Source organism: Sparus aurata, chromosome 5, assembly GCF_900880675.1.
Source record: "Sparus aurata chromosome 5, fSpaAur1.1, whole genome shotgun sequence".
Classification (NCBI taxonomy): domain Eukaryota; kingdom Metazoa; phylum Chordata; class Actinopteri; order Spariformes; family Sparidae; genus Sparus; species Sparus aurata.
Window position 1 is genome coordinate 30,763,492 of NC_044191.1, and position 20,231 is coordinate 30,783,722.

The following is a 20,231-nucleotide window of genomic DNA, read 5'->3' on the forward strand; positions in this document are numbered from 1 at the left end:
GTTTAATTTTTTTTCTCCAAAACTACACAGTGCCCCTGTAACATATATTCCTTGATATTTCTAGCACGTTCATTTTGCTCACATGTTTGTGAAATTATTGTAGAATAAATTCACACCCTCTTACAGTTATAGGCCAATATGCATTAATCTCATGTTTATCAGATGGTTATTGTTGTCAAGGTGCAGCCATAGTCCAATTCTACCATCTAGTGGGTGATCCAAACCATTTAACGACTGATCTTCCTCCAAATTGGGCCAGTTAATACTCATTTAAAGAGACTACTAGAATACTCATGCTCCTAGGAGTAAACAAACACTGCTTGGTCATGTCTGGAGTAAAAACATCTGTTTCTGCATTTGGCTTTATTGCACTACTCTACACCACTCTTGTTATCATTATTTTCAGTCTTGACCTACTTCCTTCTGCACCATTAGTCTGCCCAACAATGCAGTCAAGATTTGGATAATGAGAACTCAGGGGAATCCCAGTAACAAGTGCCGAGACTGGAGCAGCAGTAAACTGTGTCTTACTGAGCTTCTTGTCATGTTTCATCAGCAGGAGGTTTGGTGTGCATGATGATATTTCAGTTGGCAAATGTTAATACTCCCCAGGAGGAACAGATAGTCTTGCACAAATACAGCAAAAACAATAATGTGGAGAGATGTATCACTTTAACAATGACATGATAACTGTTGCTAAATTGGATTAACAGTGTTACAGTGATATTAGAAAATGCCCATAGATCAAATTGCCACAGGATAAAACATACGCTCAAAGTGATATCCCATAATCCTAAACTTGCCAGACCAGAACAGAGGCCGAACGTATTACTTATATACCTGAAATGTAAATTAAGTTGTTGGCCATATTGTAATACAAACCATGATCATTGCTTCCTGTAGGGGCTATGGTTGCAAGCCAACTTTTTGCCATATTTGACCATTTTGTTGTATGAATATCTGTGAAAAACAAAAGATGAAACCCTCTCTGCATGGAACGAGCCAATTTTTTTGCCAGCAATATTCTCTCTCCTCAGGAGAAACACAGAATCAAGATACTTTTTTTTAAAGCAGCATTTATTTGAAAGGTGTAAACAAAAAGTTCAGGCCTCCACAACTGTCTCCACCACTGGAGGGCAGCAGCGAGCTACAGACGAGGCTGTCCTGCCACAAAAATGATGCCTTCACTTGCCATCGTAAATATGGAACCACAGAGGCATTACCCTAATATAAGCGTTTTAAACTGTAAATTGGATGGAATAAACATGTAATAGATGTTTGTTTATTAAGTTAGTAGTCTGAATTATGCGTATGAGGACTTTTTGCAAGTGACAGTCAGTCGTGTTATTTTTGCTTAAAGGACACATAAAAAGTCAGTGTCGTTTTTCACATAAAACAGTTCAGACACCAATCAGAATATTAACATTTCACAATGCCAAGTACAGCATCTGATTGTCGTTTGACCGATAACATGAAGCAGCTAACACCAATCATCTGCCTTCCGCACATTCATTTCGATAAGCCAATTCACGCGCTGGGGGGTGGCAGGTGTACGAGTGTCCTTGAAGGCAACACGGGTTATCACCATCATTATCACAGTCAGTCGGACCCCAGCAAGGCATCACATTAGGCAGCTAGCTACCTGTTTTAACTTGCGTTTTACTGAACCATTTTTGATACACATTTCTGCTCGACATCACTGAACATCGGTGCCATGAAGGGAATCAGGTTCATCGTGGTTTTCTTGGTGCTTTCCGCGTGTTTTCTATGCACAACCGAAGCGGCCAGAAGCAGGACCAGCAACCAGAACAGCTTCCGACGGGCAGCTAATGGCATCTACCAGACTCTGAGCAGTGTTTTCGGGGAGGACAACATCAGAGGGTTATACAAGGTCAGTGTTGGACATGTATTGTCAATATAACTGCTTGTTCCGGCTCTGGCTGCTAGAAGCCGGCAGCTAATGGCGGGTTTCTTCTGTGGTGTGAGAATGGAGAACAGGAAACAAGCGCGCTCGGGCCTGGCCAACAATTTCACGGATGCCATTTTGAAAAATTAGCCTTTATCGAGTGTTTTTCTTCATCTGGGGATGATGTCAGGTGACGGAGCGCTGCCGTGCACACTGCAACGAAACGTGTTTTCACGCTGTAACCTTTTAAAATATGTTATTCTGTCGCGTAACCAGTTTTGTCATTCATTGGACCAAGTCCATCATCAGCAAGTGCATCTGGTGTCACCGTCCGGATGACGTGTAGCCCATCGGACCAGGCCAGAAGAGCTGCTTCCTCATTTCATCTTCATGTTCTTAGAAAACTAGCCCCCTGCTAACGAAACACATTAGCCTATATCCTCTCATTGGTCCACATGCACTTCCTGCATTTTGAAATCTAATGATATTTCCTGCTTGTAGCCGCCAAGACGATCCCAAAATGACATATGTCACACACGTGATTATGCACAGAGCAGATGTAGCATTTTTTTTCTGTATGGGAGAAGAAAAAAGGTTAATTTACATACAGTTGTGGACTTTGACAAAGTAAAAAGCTTTGGGGGTCAGTCTGCCTGGTTCTCTGTTAATGATCAACCAGAGGTGACCTGATTAAACCTGATCAACTTGATTACAGATCAGATAAGATGCACCTTTTTATTGATGTAATCGCAGGGGTGGTATATACTAAAAACATAGAATAAAAATACACCAAACTTTTCATCTTGTGACTCATCTTCTGAGACTGAACAGATGTAGATGAGTATAATATTTAGTCTACCTTTTTGTAACTGACATTGACAGTCAAGAGTCCTTAAATAAACCTTTGTGGTGGATATGTCATGCAATGCTGTAGCTTGATTCTATATATGTCGGTGTCCCATAGCACATTCTAATATTCTGTTCCGGCTTATTAGCCCACATCAACAGAATGGAGTATCACTAGTATTATAAACTATACATATGATTGTTCTCATGCTTTTAATCACATGGTTGAAAAAATGTCATTTGTGACTGAATCATTGGTACTTTTAAAAGAATACTAACACAATGAGATTTTTAATGAGCAATGTGGATATCATGCCTCTGTGGGTAAAGGTGGAACCGTCCGGTCATTTCAGAAAATTACTTTACTTAAGTGCAGTCTTTAAAACTAGTTAGATAAAAATGAAAACTAACCTTTTTTTATCTAGCACCCTTCAAAAACAAAGTTATAAAGTGCTTTTAAAAAATATAGTAAACACAGCTAAACCCAGAGCTTATAACATGAAATGAAAAACAATGATCATAAAGATAACAATAAATCCCCTCTGTTAAGAAAGCCATATGATAAAAGTGTGTTTTATGAAGAGATTTAAAGAACGATACTGAGTTTGCCTGAGACTGCATAAACTGATGTTAGGCAGGATACACAGTCATACACATTTTCTTTCTTTTTACTGCAGGTTTTCACTGTATGTTTGTTTCCATTACAGTATTCTGAATGATTCTTGTGTGTATACTTTAGATCTAGACTAAAATGGTTTTATGTGAGGATAATGTGCTTAATTTTCTCTCTGCCTTTTTTTGGTTGTGTAGTTTTTCTCCAAAACGACGGAGCGGTTTGTCCATGGAGTGGACTCTTTTCTCGATACAATCTGGAAGATCTGGTCAGATTTGCTGGATGTGATGGGCATCGACTGTAAGTTTTACATCTATTATGACATTGCTGGCAAAGAAAGCTATTGTGCACAGAGAGGGAAATGTTGTAAGAGATCTGTTTTTATCTCTTCTCTTTCTTTCTCTCCTTCGTAGCCTCAAACCTCAGCCACTACTTCAGCCCCACGTCTCTCACCAACTCTCCAGCACGTGCCCTTCTCCTGGTCGCCGCTGTGCTCTTGGCCTACTGGTTCCTTTCCATGTTCCTGGGGGGTTTCTTTTACCTGCTGCACGCTGTGTTCGGCCGCTTCTTCTGGCTAGCACGTGTCACGCTCTTCGCCCTGTCCTGCCTCTACATCCTGCAGAAGTTTGAGGGTGACCCTGAGCGCGCGGTGCTGCCGCTGTGCTTCATCATGGCGGTGTATTTCATGACAGGGCCTGTGGGAGCATACTGGCGTCGGGGAGGAGGTGCAGGTTCATTGGAAGAGAAAATCGACCACCTGGACACTCAGATCAGGCTGCTTAACATCAGGCTGAGCCGCGTCATTGACGGCCTGGAACGCCCTGGCGAGCAGTAGGGGGCGATGAGGATCGGGGGGAGGGAGGGGATAATGTAGAACCGGCTGCAGCTGATGTCAGTATGCTGTTTCCTGTACAAATCTGCAGCAACGCAACTACTGGGTATTTACAACTCTATGGTCAGATGGGGGACAAAACTAGATTGGAAAACAGTATTTTAACTGCTTGAGTTGATTTTAGTTACAGAGCACCTTAAAATCCTCAGAGGTGTGGACAGTTGACTTGGAGCTTACGCAAATCAACCAAACAACAGTTCTTCTTTCTTTTTTGTCTCAAGGCTTTGAAAGGTTTTTGCTACATCTGTGAGGAAGTTATCAGAGAGATGGCCATGGTTTTCTAAATGCTCTACACCTTAGCTACTTTTGAGAAACTCCCAAGTTGGGGCTTGAATTTTTGGTGTTTGGATAAGCATCCTCAATGCTCGCGCTAAATGAATAAGCATATTTGATGTATCTTTTTAAATTTAATTTCTATCCTTGTGAATAACCTGGGGGCTACGATTCTTTCACAGGTTTGTCCACAAACTTTTTTCCCCCTTTTTGAAACTACTGAAGCAGGCGAAGGGGTCGGTTGTCTGATGCAGGGGAACGATACAAACATTGTATTTCTAATATGTAAAAATCCTCAAGATGTTAGATAGTTGTTCATTGTAAGATTTATTTATTCCATTTTCCATCCAAAATGTTGAAATCATGTAGAACTAGTTTTTATTTTCATGAAGTCACCGTTCCATCGTGGCAGTAGTTTGACATCAGGACCTCTTTTTCATTGTGTGTTTGTGTATGAGAGCATGAGCATCCGGGTGTGTGTAGTTTAAGCTTGTGAGACGAAAAGCACTGAATCAAAAAGTCCCCGTCAAATTAAAAGAAAATGTAGACCGGCAGCAATATCTCAGGGACTCAACCAACACGCATATAGAATTTAGAAAAGAGAAATCAAGTTTATTAAATCATCACTTGGTCTCTTTGAGTCACGTCACAGTTTTTCAGATACAGTTTGAAATCTGTCTTCGTAACATACAGTACTTATTGATAAATGGGCGCACAGTTTGTTCTTGCATCATGTTGAAAATGCAAAAGCTTGATTACGATCAAATCCAGCCTTTCATTCATCATTTTGATACTGGCATGGATCAAAAAAACATTTTTAACATTCAAATGTGTGAATGCACAAACTACTAAACCACAATAGGGGGTTAGACAAAGCAGCTTCAGTCACATCACACTGGCTACATGTCTTACGACTATCTGTTGGGTTGAGAATTGTTCGGGAATTTTTAGGATCGATTTTCAACTTGATAACAGATTAAATTAGGTCTAGTGCCTTTAATCCTGTGACGAAAATACACACTGTAAAAAGGCAGGCTGATGTAAATAGCTTTTACCAGTAACATAAGGAGAGACTTGGAACCAGCCTGATTAAAACAAGCAGCATAACATGTTCAGACTGTGCTTTGATCACATGCTTTGTGTACTCACTGTAGCCAACTGTAGTTTAGTTGGAGCTTTTTATATCTTTTATTTCTGTCCATATTTTTTAATTTTGCACTGTTATAAAAGGATGACTTTCCTTGCCTTGCTTTCCCTTTATTTAACACTTCAAACATTCATATTCCCCTTGCTGAAGTTTTTTGTAATTTTCATTTATAGAATCTGGACTCTGTAAACCCATGTTTTTATTATAGAAATGACCCTAATGCTGTGCATAATTGGGGCTGGAAAATGTTGCTTTTATGAGAAACATTGAGTAAAGAAGGATACAAGTCAGTCATGTTGCAGGATGCTTCAATTCATCAGATGATGACACTACTGAAGCCAAAGAACCAACCAGTATTTTTACCCCATGACACTCAGATTGAACAAACTCACGTTGGTATGTGTGAGATGGTTTGCAAAGCCCTTTTTTTTTGCCTCATATTTTAAGATTCTCAGTGTAGTAAAGACGCAGTGTTAACATTCTCTGACAGGGAATCGATCACAGTAACACCAGATACTGGTAGGGCTGTTTCTCAGCACACTCAGATACCATTACATACGTTTGTTCGTGTATGCAGGCGTGGCTGAATTCAGACACTGTAAGTAGACTCAGTCTCTTGCTTTTCATCTTTATCTTGAAATGAAGGCAGCACAATGTAACAAGAATAGCTCAGTGTCTGAATACAGGCTCACTAAATGGTATCAGGTCAAAGTTATCCTTTTATTTTTGACACCCAGCTCGTCTCTGCAGTAAACCCCTCACCCCCAGGTCGCCCACATCGTCGAGCTCTCTTGAATTTTCTTGCATGCCATGTTTTTAATGCCTATAATGTTTTGTTAAATGATATACATGTCGTCGAGGTAGAGCATCTTTCCAAAATGTGATGTAATGATTATATTAGGGATGTGTATTATGAGTCTTATTTTTCTGTCAGTCAACATTTGCACTGATGACAGTACTGTATAGACCAAATTACTACACTTTTAGTACAGAACCCAAAACCTAAGATTGTTTTCTCTCATTCCATCGTCACAGCCGTTCTGTCTTATCTCGTGATCTCTGTTTGAAAATTTTAACCATGTGTAAAATGAAAATGGTGTTTTATTGAATGAATTCGCAGAGGTACATAGTTGACTTGAAGGAGGGACTTGATGTGGGCGTATTGTAGTTTGTGGTTACAGTCCGTAGCCAGTGACTTGTTTGTCTGTCATATTAATGAGAGCATGTGTGATTTTATGAAGGCGTTCTGAATTGTAATAATCATGTATGTCAGCAAAGGGAAGTTTCACACAGTTTACCAATGCATTGTGGTACTCAAGCAGGAGTCACGTGATCTTAAGTGGTCAGGTTATCATTTTATTGTGTGGAATGCGAACACAGACCTCAAAAGATTCAGGGTCTTGTATTTTAAACACTGAAAACTGGGAACGAAGAGTAAACTTTGTTTCTCTTCGAATGGCACACTAGCTCTCTCGTGGTTTTATTATCCCCATCACCACAAAACTATCAGTTTGTGAGACAGCTTGAAAACAATCCATTGGCTCCAAGAAAGAGGTTTAAACCTTCTTTCCAAGTATCATGGAGGATATGCTATGTATACTTGCTTGTGTACAACATGACATTATCACTTGGAAGCTGAAAGATGCCAGCGAATCTCCCTGTTGGTATTTGCTACATTCAGTTCATATTTATGTGCATAAACTGCCTGTTGACCGGCTGGTATTTCCACTATTTAATGTACTGTATCCTACTTATTATTATTCCACGTAGCCTGCTTTTTTATAACATGCCGTGCCAATAATGGACATATTTTCTTATCATTTTTATTTGTTGGATTTCATGTTGCTGTCTTTCATTTCATCAGTTAATATTTTTAGACCTTTTTTTATTCTGAATATTCCTGTACTTCAGTGATGTGGCAAGCACCAAACTGTTCTGCCTGCTGTTGTCTACTTTGTGTGTGTGATTGTGTGTCTTCATGAAAAACCTGCTGTTGGGTAAATGACTCTTTTTTTTTTCTGTGTCTAAAGTGAAAATGAGGTCCAGATTTGAATAAATGAAGCACCACACTATGAAAAAGTGTCCTAGTTTGTGATTCACTACAATTACTTTATTTTGTGAAGGATTTTTTTACTTTGAGTACTTGATAACATTCTCTTGAAAACATTTCCGGCACAAGGTGGTGCTGTTATATCTTTGGTATTTCCTAAAAGCCCGTGGTGGTTTTGGAGTAGATGATCATTTCGTGACGAAAAGAAAATCCAACAAAAATGCCTTTTACTACTACTGCTATTAAATACTTTGAAGGCATTTACAAACATGTATACTCTCTTGATGATACTTAACTGTACATTAGTGTGCTCAAAAACACAACGATCCATAGTTCTGTTATACCTCATGCAGCAGGCAAGAATATTCTTATTGTGAATTAAGGATTTAAAAAATAAAAAACAGTGGGAAAACACAAACACATTGACATGATTTAATCAGTTAACCCTGCTCAGATCAGTGAACACTGGCCAGTGTGCAAAGTAACCTAATGTCACAGTACATTATTAGTCATGTTAATGGGAGACAGTAATACTTCAATCATTTGTATTAGGTCGTCTTTCACAGTAGGCAACAATGTACATGCAATTGATTTGAATTGAGATACATCTCTCAAAAGGAGTGAGTTCATTTAATAACAGCTATGCAGGTGGCATAATAAACAAATAAACAAAACGTACTTCTCAGAGTATCAAACGAAGTTAGATCAAATCAACTCAGCTGGTGATGTTGAGCGACGACTATCTGAACAGAAATTTGTCACCAAATGAAAGATCTGATCACTGACAGTTTCCTTATAGTAACTCTTAAGTTATTACTGTGTCCTGCCATCTTATTGCCACACCTCATCTTCCTGGAGCAAACTAATCTGCAGGTGCATTTCAAAAAACAACTGTTAGTGTATTCCTGATTAATTGGTTATTCTGATCCAGCTGCAGGTCATCCTTTAAATAAGATTCAGTGAAAGAGCAACCAATGTCGTCTGCATCCACTGTCATCTACAAACAAATGTATTCTATTTAATTATGCCATTTTTAAATTGCAAAAACTAATAAAAGAAACCAGTAGTATATTTAGACCTAAAATACAACAGTGGTTTAACGCATGATAATGATCAGTTCGGGGAGGAGTATAATGTGCAGCCACATTCACGCACTAAAGGCTGCTAATATTAGCATTGGCATTTCTCTGAATTCCTAACTGTGACAAAGTAGTCCCATATTATATGTAGATAAAAGCACAGCAGCCACATCATACAAAAGAAAAAAAATCTTAAATTGTCAGTCAGTCCTGATCAACACTATCTTTAGTGACAGGTTTTATGTTGACAAGTCACAGAATTCGCAGAATTCTTGTGCATTTGCAATGTTTTTTTTATTTCCATTTGTTTGCTCCAACAATATTTCATCATATTTTTGCATAGTCATTTTGAAATAGAAATCTTGGATATCGGTACCAAACATCAGCTATCAGCAGCTTCAGTTCAAAAATATCAGAATCTGTATCAATTGAATTCTACCTAAAAACGAAGCGTGTTTATACACTCTTGTGTCGTAGGTATTAATTTGCTCTAACACTTGACAGGTTAAAGCGAGAGTAAAAACTAACCAACAGTAACAGTACTATAAACATACAAGAGTTCCTCATACTCTGTTTCACTGATTTCGACTACATTTTATCCAGGAAAAAAACTAATCACATACTCTCAGTATGAAATTCTATTTGGCTTCCAGTTCTCTATCAAAACTTTGACCAAACATTTTCCTGCCACGTCCAAAGTGTCCAACTTTCTAACACCACTCCTGCCGCATTCATGGATTCAGCATCACCAATGAAGCCACCAAGTGTGTATGGAGCATCTCGGCAACTCCAACAAGCTGAAGTAGTGTATAAAGAGAAATCCCAAGTTTTTCAGATTGGTCCAAGAAGGCAGCAATCCAAGCAGGTGCATTTTGGTGTTTGTAGTCTCACCAAGTAATGTGTGATGTGACTCAAACGAGTCTCCCACAGGAGCAGCCATGATGTGCATCCTGGTGGCTCTGCTGGACAAAAAAAGGCATCCTCCATTCATTTCACTGTCACCCGTTTCTTTTCTCAATAATCTCCTTTGTCATTCTTCATTTTATGGCAGTCTAGTTCAGCACAAATGTCTATAGAAATATGTAAAATTATAAAAAACAAAAACAAAAAGAAGAGTTCACATGCAGTGATACTGCTCGCTGAGTCACAGGTCAGGATAACGAGTCATTCCAGACTCCTCTGGGCCGTCAGAAGCGTGCCACAACTTTAATGTCCAGGCCACCAGCTCCACCTGAGCCTGCCCCAGAGCCCTGAGCCTGGTTTGATCCCTGGTCCACATGGATATGGTGAAGGCCGGAGTTGAAGCTGGCACACAGCAGACTGTTGGAGTCACTGGGAGCAAGAGCAACCAGCGGACCAGCACCATCCAGAGACAACGTCGCTAAACAGACTGAACAGAGAGCGGGAGGAGTTAGTGCCAAAAGGCTAATCACCCAATCAGTGTCTGTATACATGCACGAGTGTGTCCGTGAGTTACCTGCTGTGTTCTGGTCCCAGATTTTGAGGGAGCTGTCATGGGAGGATGTTGCTACCCGAGCTGGGCCTCCAGGAGGCGTAGGCAGAAACACACAACAGGCGGTGGTCTGCAGGTGGCCTCTGTACTCCACAACTTTACAGCCGGGCTGGCGAAGGTCCCACAGCTAATAACACGGACACAACTCCAGTAAGAACTAATGTTTTAAAACCATCTGCACAAGTCAATAGATACATTAGAAACCACCAGAGATTTCAAGGCTGCGCTGGAAACAAGATGTCCCCGCGCGAGGAGCAACACTGTGATTGATGATTACAAAAACTTAATTATCTGGAAGAAGTGTAATAAAACCTTCCAATGCCTGTAACTGATTGTTCTACAGAACAACTGGTAACATGCAACTTCTCTCTTGCTACTTTTAGAAGATACAGATTAGAAAAAAGAAACAAGAATACACAATAACAGAGTAGCCACTAGGCTGCCTGCCTTATCAGTGGATTCACACTGGTAAGTGCCACACCCTATCCGCCATCCGTGTATTGCCATCAATAAAGCCAACAACCACACAAACACCTTCCAGTGGTCTCACCGTGGCCTCACAGCCCTGGCCTCCAAAGCCATTGCTGCTGGACACCAAGTAGTTTCCATTTGGAGAAACGTCACAGTGGGTCTGGATGTATTGCTTGGCCGGAAAAGTATTGGTCACCTGCCATGCTCGGCTGTCCCACACCCTGTAGACAGGTACACAAACCAATATACACTCAAACAAGCAAGACACATACAGTATATATTCCATCATTCATTCTTGCTGTAATACTGGGTGAGTTCAGGTTGTTTTCAAGGGCTTCTGAGTCTTTTTTTTTTAAATCATGAGTGCTAAGAATTGATTTCACTTGTAAAAATGTTGGATATACCACTTAATAGGTGTTTAAATAGGCTCCATATATGAGAAATGTGTCTTAAACACATAGCAGGATTTATCCTCCAAATGGCAGTAATGAACCGATCATGTGCTCAGAGTTTTATACCTTTATCTGATGATGACCACATTTATGGAACAAGAGGATAAGATACATCTTTTTTGTTCCCCAGCAGGGTTCAGTCAATGACAGCAATAAATACAGATACATCTAGAAAGTAAAATAAAGAAATAATAAGAGGTATATTAAACTAAAATAAAGGATAGAATAAAGTATAGATCATCACTAACAGTTGTACAGTTAATATTGAGCCTGATGATATGTAGAAGTCTTTGTAAAGACGACTTGTTGATGTGCTTTTTAGGGGTGGAATATTGAAAAAACATCTAAAGTGCATAAATATGGGCACAGAATGAAGTTTCAGAAGGGACAATAACCAAATAATAAACTACGCTACTGTTGAGTTGATGTTTAAGTAGTTGTAGGTCATTGAAAATCTGTGCTTAGCAGTCAAAATGTTTTGTGCATGAGTTGAACATAGTGTTGAATGACAGAGCTTTTTGATCGTCAGCATAACAAATCTGTTACTTTGCAGAGACATCGTCATCACCCTGTTCCAGAAACTCATAATTTACAATTGACCACTGCACAAGTCTGTGTGATCTTGATTTTACCACTAAAAAGAGTTCTTTTGTGATAATTCATAATCATATAATTGTAGTTTGACACCAGTATCACGTGGCAAAACACCTTTATTGCTATACATTTTCCTATAAAGTAGAAATGTGTCAGCACATTTCACATTGCCAACTGCAAACATTGTTGCATTTCTGATACAGTTGCAGTAGGAAATCTTTCAGTACCTTATTGTCTTATCCTCAGAGGTCTGGACTACAGAGGAGCTGCCTGGCACCCAACACACATGAGTAACCTGGACCGAGAAGAGAGGAAAGAGCACAAGTTGAAAGCCTGCCGGGCATGAACTCAGGAAGTAAAGATGAATGGTTTATTGATTTGATTTATTTTTCCTTAAACACTCAGGAACACACCTAAGGCGCCCCGGCATGCTTTAAACAATTTTTATCGTACGAGATTGTGTGCACAAAAAGCCCATACTATTATTCTCACCAGGTTTCTAGAAATGTTGTGTCTCTGTTCACATTTTGCAGATTCAATATCCCACAGGCACATCCAGTTGTCACGAGAACCGGTGCACAGCTTTCTCCCATCTACAGGTAACAATGAAAACAGTTCCATGTGTTCAGTGCATGTCATTAATGCGAAATAAGTGACAGTGTTCATAAACTTAACATGTGAGGAGACTCATTGTGTGTGTGTGTACCAGGGCTGACAGCTAGTCCGTTGACCACCAACTCATGCCCACAAAATTCCTGGATAGGTTCGTCCCCCTGGTTGAGGTCCCACATCAGCACAGTCTTGTCCCGTGAGGCGCTGAAGATCCACGTGCTGCCTGGATAACACAACACCTGGCAGATAGATGGAGGCAGAAGTAAGAGGATGTATACAGTCTGTGACATGTGTAACAGCTCTGAACAACGTCACACCTTTATCAGTTTGCGCACACAAAGTATTGGCGTTACCTTGGTAACCTCTCGGTTGTGACCCTGGAAGGACTGACACATCCGGCCTTGCTTCCAGTCATACACCACCACAGCCTACACACACACAAATATAAGCACAAACACAAAAATAAACATTACATGTTAAAGGCTGTTCACAGAATTTCATGTTCTTGTTTCAGTCCTGTCATTTTTAAGAGTGCATCAATGAAAACTCACGTTTTAGGCATATTTATAAATGATCTAAAAACTATTACACCGATTCATTCATGACTTAAATTGATCTAAAAGCCAGACAAAATTATCAGCAGATTAACACTGTGATTAAAATGATATCATTTTGAAGTAATGAACTACTAAAGGACAGATTAAAGCAACATTTTACCTTGAAATAACGACTTTAAAATCATTTTTTAGGTTCACTGACTTGTAATAAAGTGAATGGTATGGAGAAAATGTTTGCTGGCATTCCCTCCGATGTCCTCAGGCTGTTCTGCTCTCAACTCTTTGTGATTTACGGAGTTTGCTGATGGACAGACAGTTTCACTTGTTGCTAAAATAAACGTTAACTGTCGTTAACTATAGCTAGTCAGCTCATCTCACATTACATTTGATGATACTGTTACAGCAAACCCGGGACTTCTTTTTACAGGTCGTACTCTGAAAATGTGGGGGTGCCATACTGCACAAATACCAATTTCTACGTAAAAGTTGCTTTAACTTACCTGATCAGTTCCACCAGAAACACACAGATCTGGGCTGAGGCTGGTGACAGTGTTGACGGACCCTTGATGAGCGGGTTCATACTGCACCAACTGACTGTCAAAGCTATTATCTGCCTTCTCCCCCTGAGATGCCCTGAGCACACACACAAAAAAGTTACTCTCACATTATGATGCTTTACTGACTTTACTGCTTTAAACGAACTATTGAGATTGAGACAACCCTCAAGAAATGAAACATCACCACATCTGTTGATGACACGTGTGGATATACAACATATCAAATACACAAACACTACACTGTATCTGTGAGCAAGAGGCAAATATATTACTATATTTTCATCTCACCTTGTTTTGTTTTCATTTTTCAGTCTCTAATCTAATCACCGTTTTCCCTCCGCTTGTTGTTGTCGGGAGTGAATTTCCCCCCGGTGAGGGATCAATAAAGTCTTATTTTATCTCATTTTGTGTACTGCAATCAAATTTACATCTGTGTCTGCTAACAACAACATATGGGAGTAGACTCAACAGTGAGCAAATTATTTTTCCAGAGATTTAAATTGCTATTTATTTCAGAAGATGTTCCAAGAGCTGCTCCATTATTCTCTTTTTTTTTTTTTTTGTCAGTAAGCAGCTCCTCTACATCTGTTGCACACTGTATTGTGGACAATGAGGCACCAATTCTGCACCCAAAAATGAAGGATCTTTAGTATGAATACTGACATCTTCTTACAGTTCTTACATGTTTTGCGAGCAACAAGGAACAATGTACTTTTACCTGATTGTAATTAGTATACAGGGCTACGGACTGCGACTATTTTGGTTGGACGTGCACCCAAAAAATCTGTTAACATTTTCACTGAGCACCGGTGAACTTGATACTCAGCAGACTAAGATGATGTATTAAAAAAAAATGTTGGGACTATAATGTTTCGCAACGTCCATCTGAACCTTTATTCCTCTCAACATTCTTTCTCATAATTTGTCAAGAAGTTAAATCAAATTGTGTTATTGGGTGCAGCTATATGAAAAAGTTAGGCGCACCAGTGCCACCAGCATCAAAAATAGTCCAGAGCCCTGGTATGTGGTGCATTCAAGGACACAGTAGGGCACACGTCTCACCTGTAGAGATCAGACCTCTTGCGAAACTTGCTCTGTAGTTTGCCCATGTCTGCTAGGAACCTGCAGCCACACTGACACACACACACACACACACACACACATACACACACACACAGACCAAGAGAGAGAGAAGTGCTGTGAAACTGTGGCAAAAATCATGGCTGCATCCATAAATATCTATCCTTTCCTTTAGTGAGCGTTGATGATGAGGGCAATGGGTCAAGCCAAGAGCTCAGGACTCACTGAGATCATGCTCTAATCCCGAACAAGTACAACTATATAATACATTTGAAGGCTTACCTACACCTGTATCAACATTTCACACATCTCAACTTCGGTGAGCAATCTCTTGCTGTGAAACATCTTGTGTAGGAGGTGAGACAGAGCGGCTCTACAAGGTGAGATTAAACCCCACGTTCCCACGCAAACGCCACTTTATCTCACACACACACACACACACACACACACACACACACACACACACACACACACACACACGCACAGCTAAGCTCCTCCCTCGTCACCCTAACCCCGAAAACACACAATCGACAGGAAGGAGAGGGCTCAAATCCTATTAGAGACGCATCATTACTGTCACAAGGAATTAACTTAGTCACTCGAGAACACCTGCTGCGAGCTGCGCTGCCGATCGTTACGCAACGCCGGAGGCTTTTTAAACGTTAGTTACAAATGGTGAAAATGGTTCATGACTCGTGGTGCACAGTCATGGAGATTAAGTGTACATTTTCTTACCTGTCACTGGCAGGTGTGGTCCGCGTGTGATGCTGAGGCAGTGTGTGGGCTAGCGCGCTAGCATGCTAACTAATCTTTATCTTGCATGCCAAGATAGATCAATGCTCTAGTAGCACCGAAGCGTGAATGTACACACGTTAAAACTTGGCAGAGTCGTTGTCGAAACGACCGAGCAGGTTTTCCGACTGACTGCCATGGCAATAAGTTGTCCTAACTCCATGGGAAAGTGTGCAGAAGTGTCTTTTAACTACGCGGTCCACTCCCTCTCTCCGTAGCGACCATGGAGCGACGCTTTCTCGTATCTAGGCGAGGGCGGGGTCACGTGACATGACACAGGAAGTGTCCGAGAGCTTTTTCGCTTACAAAATAAAAGTCGGTTTTACTTTTTATGATTTATTGTCGCATTTTTTTCTGGCAGGAAACGTTTTAATTCATGGCATGTGCATCGTTTTATCGGGTCTTAATCGATCGAGTGAACGGGTTCGTGTTTCACGAGGTAAATTATTTCTTCATTTTCTCCACTGGCTGATCTCCACACATGGCTGGATTAACCTGCTGTGGGGCACAGGGGCAAACAATGAGCTGCTGAGCTCCTCGCCCCTCTCACTCCCTGTGGATTGTCGACAGTGTTAGTGATTCAACACAAAGTAACAATTATGCAACATGTAATCCAAGTTTCAGTTGAAATAATTAAAGGAACAGTTCACCCAGAAGTCCACAATACATTTGTTGAGCTAAACATCGAAATAGCTCCTTAACACTCTCCTAAATAACTGAAGTATCTGGGGAATTGTTTTAAAATGTGAAAAAACAGACAAAAGAAACAACCATAAATAAACATAAAATACTTCCACACAGCTCTGGGATCCCACATTGATTATAAAAGATGTCATTCACACCCTCTACAAGAAGTTGAGCGAGTCCAGTGAAGATTTTGTCCAAAAAAGAATGTAAATAACATCTTTCCGAAACATTTTGGGGCTAGGATTAAGCCAGATGAGCTGTTTGCAGCCATTTAATGATTTTAAACAAGTCCTATTTTAAAATTCAAGAAATGTTTGTGGGCTATCAAACTCCATCCAACTTTGCCATCAGCATGAAGGTGATTAATGACTGGATTTTTAATTTTTGAGGGGGAACTGCTCCTTTAAGACATTTTTCAAAACAAGACTTCAAGTTTGGCCATAGAGTGGGAATCACCTTCAGGCCCTCATCATCATCAGTTGGTGTTTTGCATTAGCAATCAATATTCTCATAACCCTTAATGAAAATCACAGGTAATAAAATACCATAAACCAGCTGCCAGACAGTAACTTGGATTGTTTAGGGTTACTGGGCGCCATGAGGCAGTATGATTTGCACAGTTGGTAATACAACCTTGTGTACACCCTTATAGACAATGTAAACTGACCCTCCTATTTACATATACAGTATGTTACAGTATATTGAATAGGCCTTGCTTAATCTGACACAGTGTAGCTCTGTAGCTCTCGAAGATACTAATTAATCTACATAACAATGTCAACAAATGAAAGCTTTAAATCTTCTTTGCAGATCTTCTTACTGCTCTTGCTTCTATTTAAGATGTAAGAAAACCTATTTTTTTTTTCTTGGGTTGTTAGTCCTGAGTAAAGATTATACAGTATGTGTATAAATATGTTTTGTACATATTTTGTAATTTGTAAACCACCAGTGAATCCAAACTAATAAAATATTACAGCACTTCAAATTTGCATGTTTTCCTAGTTGATAGAAAACTAAACTGAGCTGATCAGCCAACAACAGGATGCATTTGTTTAAAGGGGAATGTCGGGTATGCTGAACGACACATGACAGGTTAAAATGTTACTGACCTGTGGCTGGGAGTCCCTCTAGAGAGCTGGTCTGTTGACCTTTATTACAGGCACAGGTTTGAATGGCTCCCCAAGCTGGAAATCTGGGACGGATCAGAAAGATCCCTGGACAGCTAACATTAATTCCACCAGAACCGTTTAACAGTTTTTCTCTTTCATGACATGTTTTCATGTGCTTCATTGTAGCTCAGATTTCTTTTTTTTTTTTTTTGTCTGCTAGATAAAGTCAGGAAAAATAAGAACGGCTTTGACTTCATGAGCTGGATTCAAACAAACTCATTACATGCAATTAAGCACTGAGTCACTGGGATGTTCCCATTTAAAATGGTCTAAATAGGCCACTTAGTTAGGTTACAATCAACACTGCTCAATACCTATGTGAGATGGCCTCAATTCTAACTTTGTTTGCAGCAAATGGTTTAGATGAGAATGACTACAGTTCAACTCTTGAAATTAGTTAGTCGGGCATTTTAGAGCATGTACTATATATATACTAAAAAAGTTTTCCAATAAACGTCTCTGCTCTAAACTGGAGTCCAAAGCCTTAATCTGTTTGTTATATTAAAATGTTTTAGATCCCCTGGTACAATGCGCCTCCACTTAGACATACAGAACTTGAGTATGTAGTAAGGCAGAACACAAACAGCTCACAGAGACAAGTGCTCTCACTTCACTATAATCCCCATCCTCGACTTGATGTTGCAAGACCCATTTGCCTCACCCACACTGTCACGAGGACTGGCGTGGTGATTTATGTCACACGCTGCTGAACGTATGCTGTGGTACTACTGATCATTTATGGCGCCGTTTAAAACTCCTGAACTTTGTCCTGCGAATGGCCATCTGCTGCTCTGAAGAACAATTATGTTTACATTACATAAAGTTCTGGACAGGAGTGGGTCTTTTTCTCAGAATAAGAAGTACAAAGCCATGCAGAGCAGTGCAGAGAAATCAACCGCGAGTGAGCCGGCATTACAGGTGAAACACACACACGACCTACAAAGAAACAAAAGCTGGCAAGTTTTCAGGAGGCCGTGAACACAAAGAGCCTTCAAACCAGAACTGGCCTATAAAGCAGGTCAGCGTGTATTCAACAGCCACGGCTCTGACCAGGATCCCAAAAAGAAAAGTTAAGCTTGTTGCTTGCTTGCCCGTTACTGTTCTCACTGGATTGGTCCTGGAGACGACCCAGTCAGAGGTCCAAACCCAGAACAAAACAGCTCCCATAACAATGCACTAACATATAATTTAATTGATTGTCCTTCCAATAATTAGTGGGCAAAAATCACTGATAACTTGGCAACAGCATTAGGGATGATCATAATGGACACAGGAGTGGATATATGATATGGCCTCCAACATCCATCCATCTACTCATTCCACCAATCTCTAAGTGTGTGGGCCTGTTGTGAGAATAAATTGACGAACAACTGCTGTAACAGCTCTCCGTCTCGTAAAAGGCAGATGGAACAGATGATGTATGTAGAATAACACTTAAACAGGGTGGATACAAAGCGTATAAGGCAATCTCACTATCCTGCAATAAAAAGTAGATTTATGGAATGTATAACATGACGATTTTGTTGAGACACAGATTCAACGCTGCATTTCGGGGACGTCCTCACAAAAGCTAGCAATACAAAACAATAACACTGCAATCAGAACTTATTCTCAAAGGGACAGGGGCAAAAGTTACATATCAAATTTGGATTATGACATTTTCTCAACAGCAGTTACTGAGGAGGACCCTATAGTATTAGCTCATCCAACGAACGCCCTTTCACCCAGGGGCGTGTCCAGAAGGGGAGGGTCTAGGGTGGCACTAAAATAAAGAAATGTCAAACATATACTTGGTTTGATTACTTACAGGAAGACAGCCAATAACAGAACCCGATTCCCTCGTAGCCAGCTGTTCCTGTGTCAAGCCACTGCTGAAGCCTAAGCCTCTACTTACGAAAATATAGAGAATCTAAGTCAGTTTCACACTTTGTAACCGTCACGGCCCGGATACTTCTGTGCGCCCTTCAAGTCAGTATGAATGTTGAGCAAATCAACCGCTACTACTCCCTTGACCACCGTCCGGTCTCCTTCCAGCTTCCTGCCTATGTACCCAAGCTAAGTCACATCGTACAGGTTATTAATACTTCTAGCCAACTCGCAAAACCTCTCCCTTAAAAAGTTCCTCCAGCTTTCAGAACAAATCAACACAAAGTAAGGACAGAAGGCTCCGTCCTTATCCGTAACCACGTTTATGGTGCCACAAGTGCTTTTATTGCGTGTTATTAATATTACTGAAGTTACAAAGCCGCAAATCGCATATTTCCCAGGATGGGGTTGCGTCCCCCCTTGTCCCCCCCTGTCCCCCCCTGTGATTTACACCTGTGTAAAGGGGAATATGTAGCACAACACTTTGAATCTGTTGTAAACTTGCTCATTCCTTGTGTTGTGTGGGCTTCAATGAAGTTTATGAGCCAAGATGATTTGTATAAAACCCCGAAACCTTTAAACCTTGGGAGAGTTGACTAGCCTACCATGCAATCACACAAAAACAAAAACAAAAAAAAAACATGAGTCATGGGTTTATTTGCAGTGACTCTCTCCACTACTCTCACCCACACAGTACGCAGGGAAAAAAAGCAATATAAGTGGAATTACCTTGTATTACACACATGCTGCCCATAGAGAAATGAGTTCAGCTGCTCCATTCATGCACATTTTCTGTTCCACAGGTTGGGGTATAAATATGTGTGCGTGTGTGTGTGTGCGTTTGACGTGACACTCCCCCCCACCCCCTTTGTCGATGGGAGGCCGACGTCACCCTGCCAGCGGAGGAGTGGATGGCCCCTGTAATAAAAATACATGAGGAGAATCGAGGAAAAGGAGAAGATTGGCAGGGGGAGAGGAGGCAACAACGCGGCGTCTATTCCCTTTTTTCCTTTTTAACTCCGTCGCCCCTCGCTGCTCCTCAGACGCGGACGCCTTTTAACGGAACACCGCGGGG

General features: G+C 40.6%; 2 protein-coding genes across 5 annotated transcripts; one reads left to right on the top strand and one right to left on the bottom strand.

Annotated features, from left to right (window-relative positions):
* The first annotated feature begins 1,554 nt into the window (after positions 1-1,554).
* On the top strand, positions 1,555-7,756 carry bri3bp (bri3 binding protein). The gene is made up of 3 exons (XM_030418432.1): positions 1,555-1,891; positions 3,563-3,665; positions 3,779-7,756. The coding sequence occupies exons 1-3, from the start codon at positions 1,715-1,717 to the stop codon at positions 4,198-4,200; spliced, it is 702 nt and encodes a 233-aa protein (XP_030274292.1). The 5' UTR covers positions 1,555-1,714; the 3' UTR covers positions 4,201-7,756.
* Positions 7,757-8,143: 387 nt separating this feature from the next.
* wdr31 (WD repeat domain 31) lies at positions 8,144-20,005 on the bottom strand. 4 transcript variants are annotated; one of them, XM_030418429.1, is made up of 10 exons: positions 19,886-20,005; positions 14,625-14,695; positions 13,506-13,638; positions 12,802-12,876; positions 12,543-12,687; positions 12,329-12,429; positions 12,064-12,131; positions 10,870-11,011; positions 10,284-10,446; positions 8,144-10,196 (listed from the first exon to the last, which is right to left on the bottom strand). In XM_030418429.1, the coding sequence occupies exons 2-10, from the start codon at positions 14,669-14,671 to the stop codon at positions 9,994-9,996; spliced, it is 1,077 nt and encodes a 358-aa protein (XP_030274289.1). In that variant the 5' UTR covers positions 14,672-14,695; positions 19,886-20,005; the 3' UTR covers positions 8,144-9,993. The 4 variants fall into 4 exon arrangements, with proteins under 4 accessions (XP_030274289.1, XP_030274288.1, XP_030274290.1 ...); XM_030418428.1 differs by lacking the exon at positions 19,886-20,005 and adding an exon at positions 15,378-15,708; XM_030418430.1 differs by lacking the exon at positions 19,886-20,005 and adding an exon at positions 14,925-15,052.
* Between the last annotated feature and the right edge of the window lie 226 nt (positions 20,006-20,231).

Bases quoted from the DNA above. Each gene is read 5' to 3' on its own strand.
- bri3bp (XM_030418432.1), top strand. From the start codon at position 1,715: ATGAAGGGAATCAGGTTCATCGTGGTTTTCTTGGTGCTTTCCGCGTGT. The intron at 1,892-3,562 runs GTCAGTGTTGGA...TTGGTTGTGTAG, and splicing joins ACATCAGAGGGTTATACAAG to TTTTTCTCCAAAACGACGGA. The intron at 3,666-3,778 runs GTAAGTTTTACA...TCTCCTTCGTAG, and splicing joins GGATGTGATGGGCATCGACT to CCTCAAACCTCAGCCACTAC.
- wdr31 (XM_030418429.1), bottom strand. From the start codon at position 14,671: ATGGGCAAACTACAGAGCAAGTTTCGCAAGAGGTCTGATCTCTACAG. The intron at 12,877-13,505 runs GTAAGTTAAAGC...GTGTGTGTGTAG, and splicing joins TTTCTGGTGGAACTGATCAG to GCTGTGGTGGTGTATGACTG. The intron at 12,430-12,542 runs GTACACACACAC...TGTTACCTGTAG, and splicing joins CGGACTAGCTGTCAGCCCTG to ATGGGAGAAAGCTGTGCACC.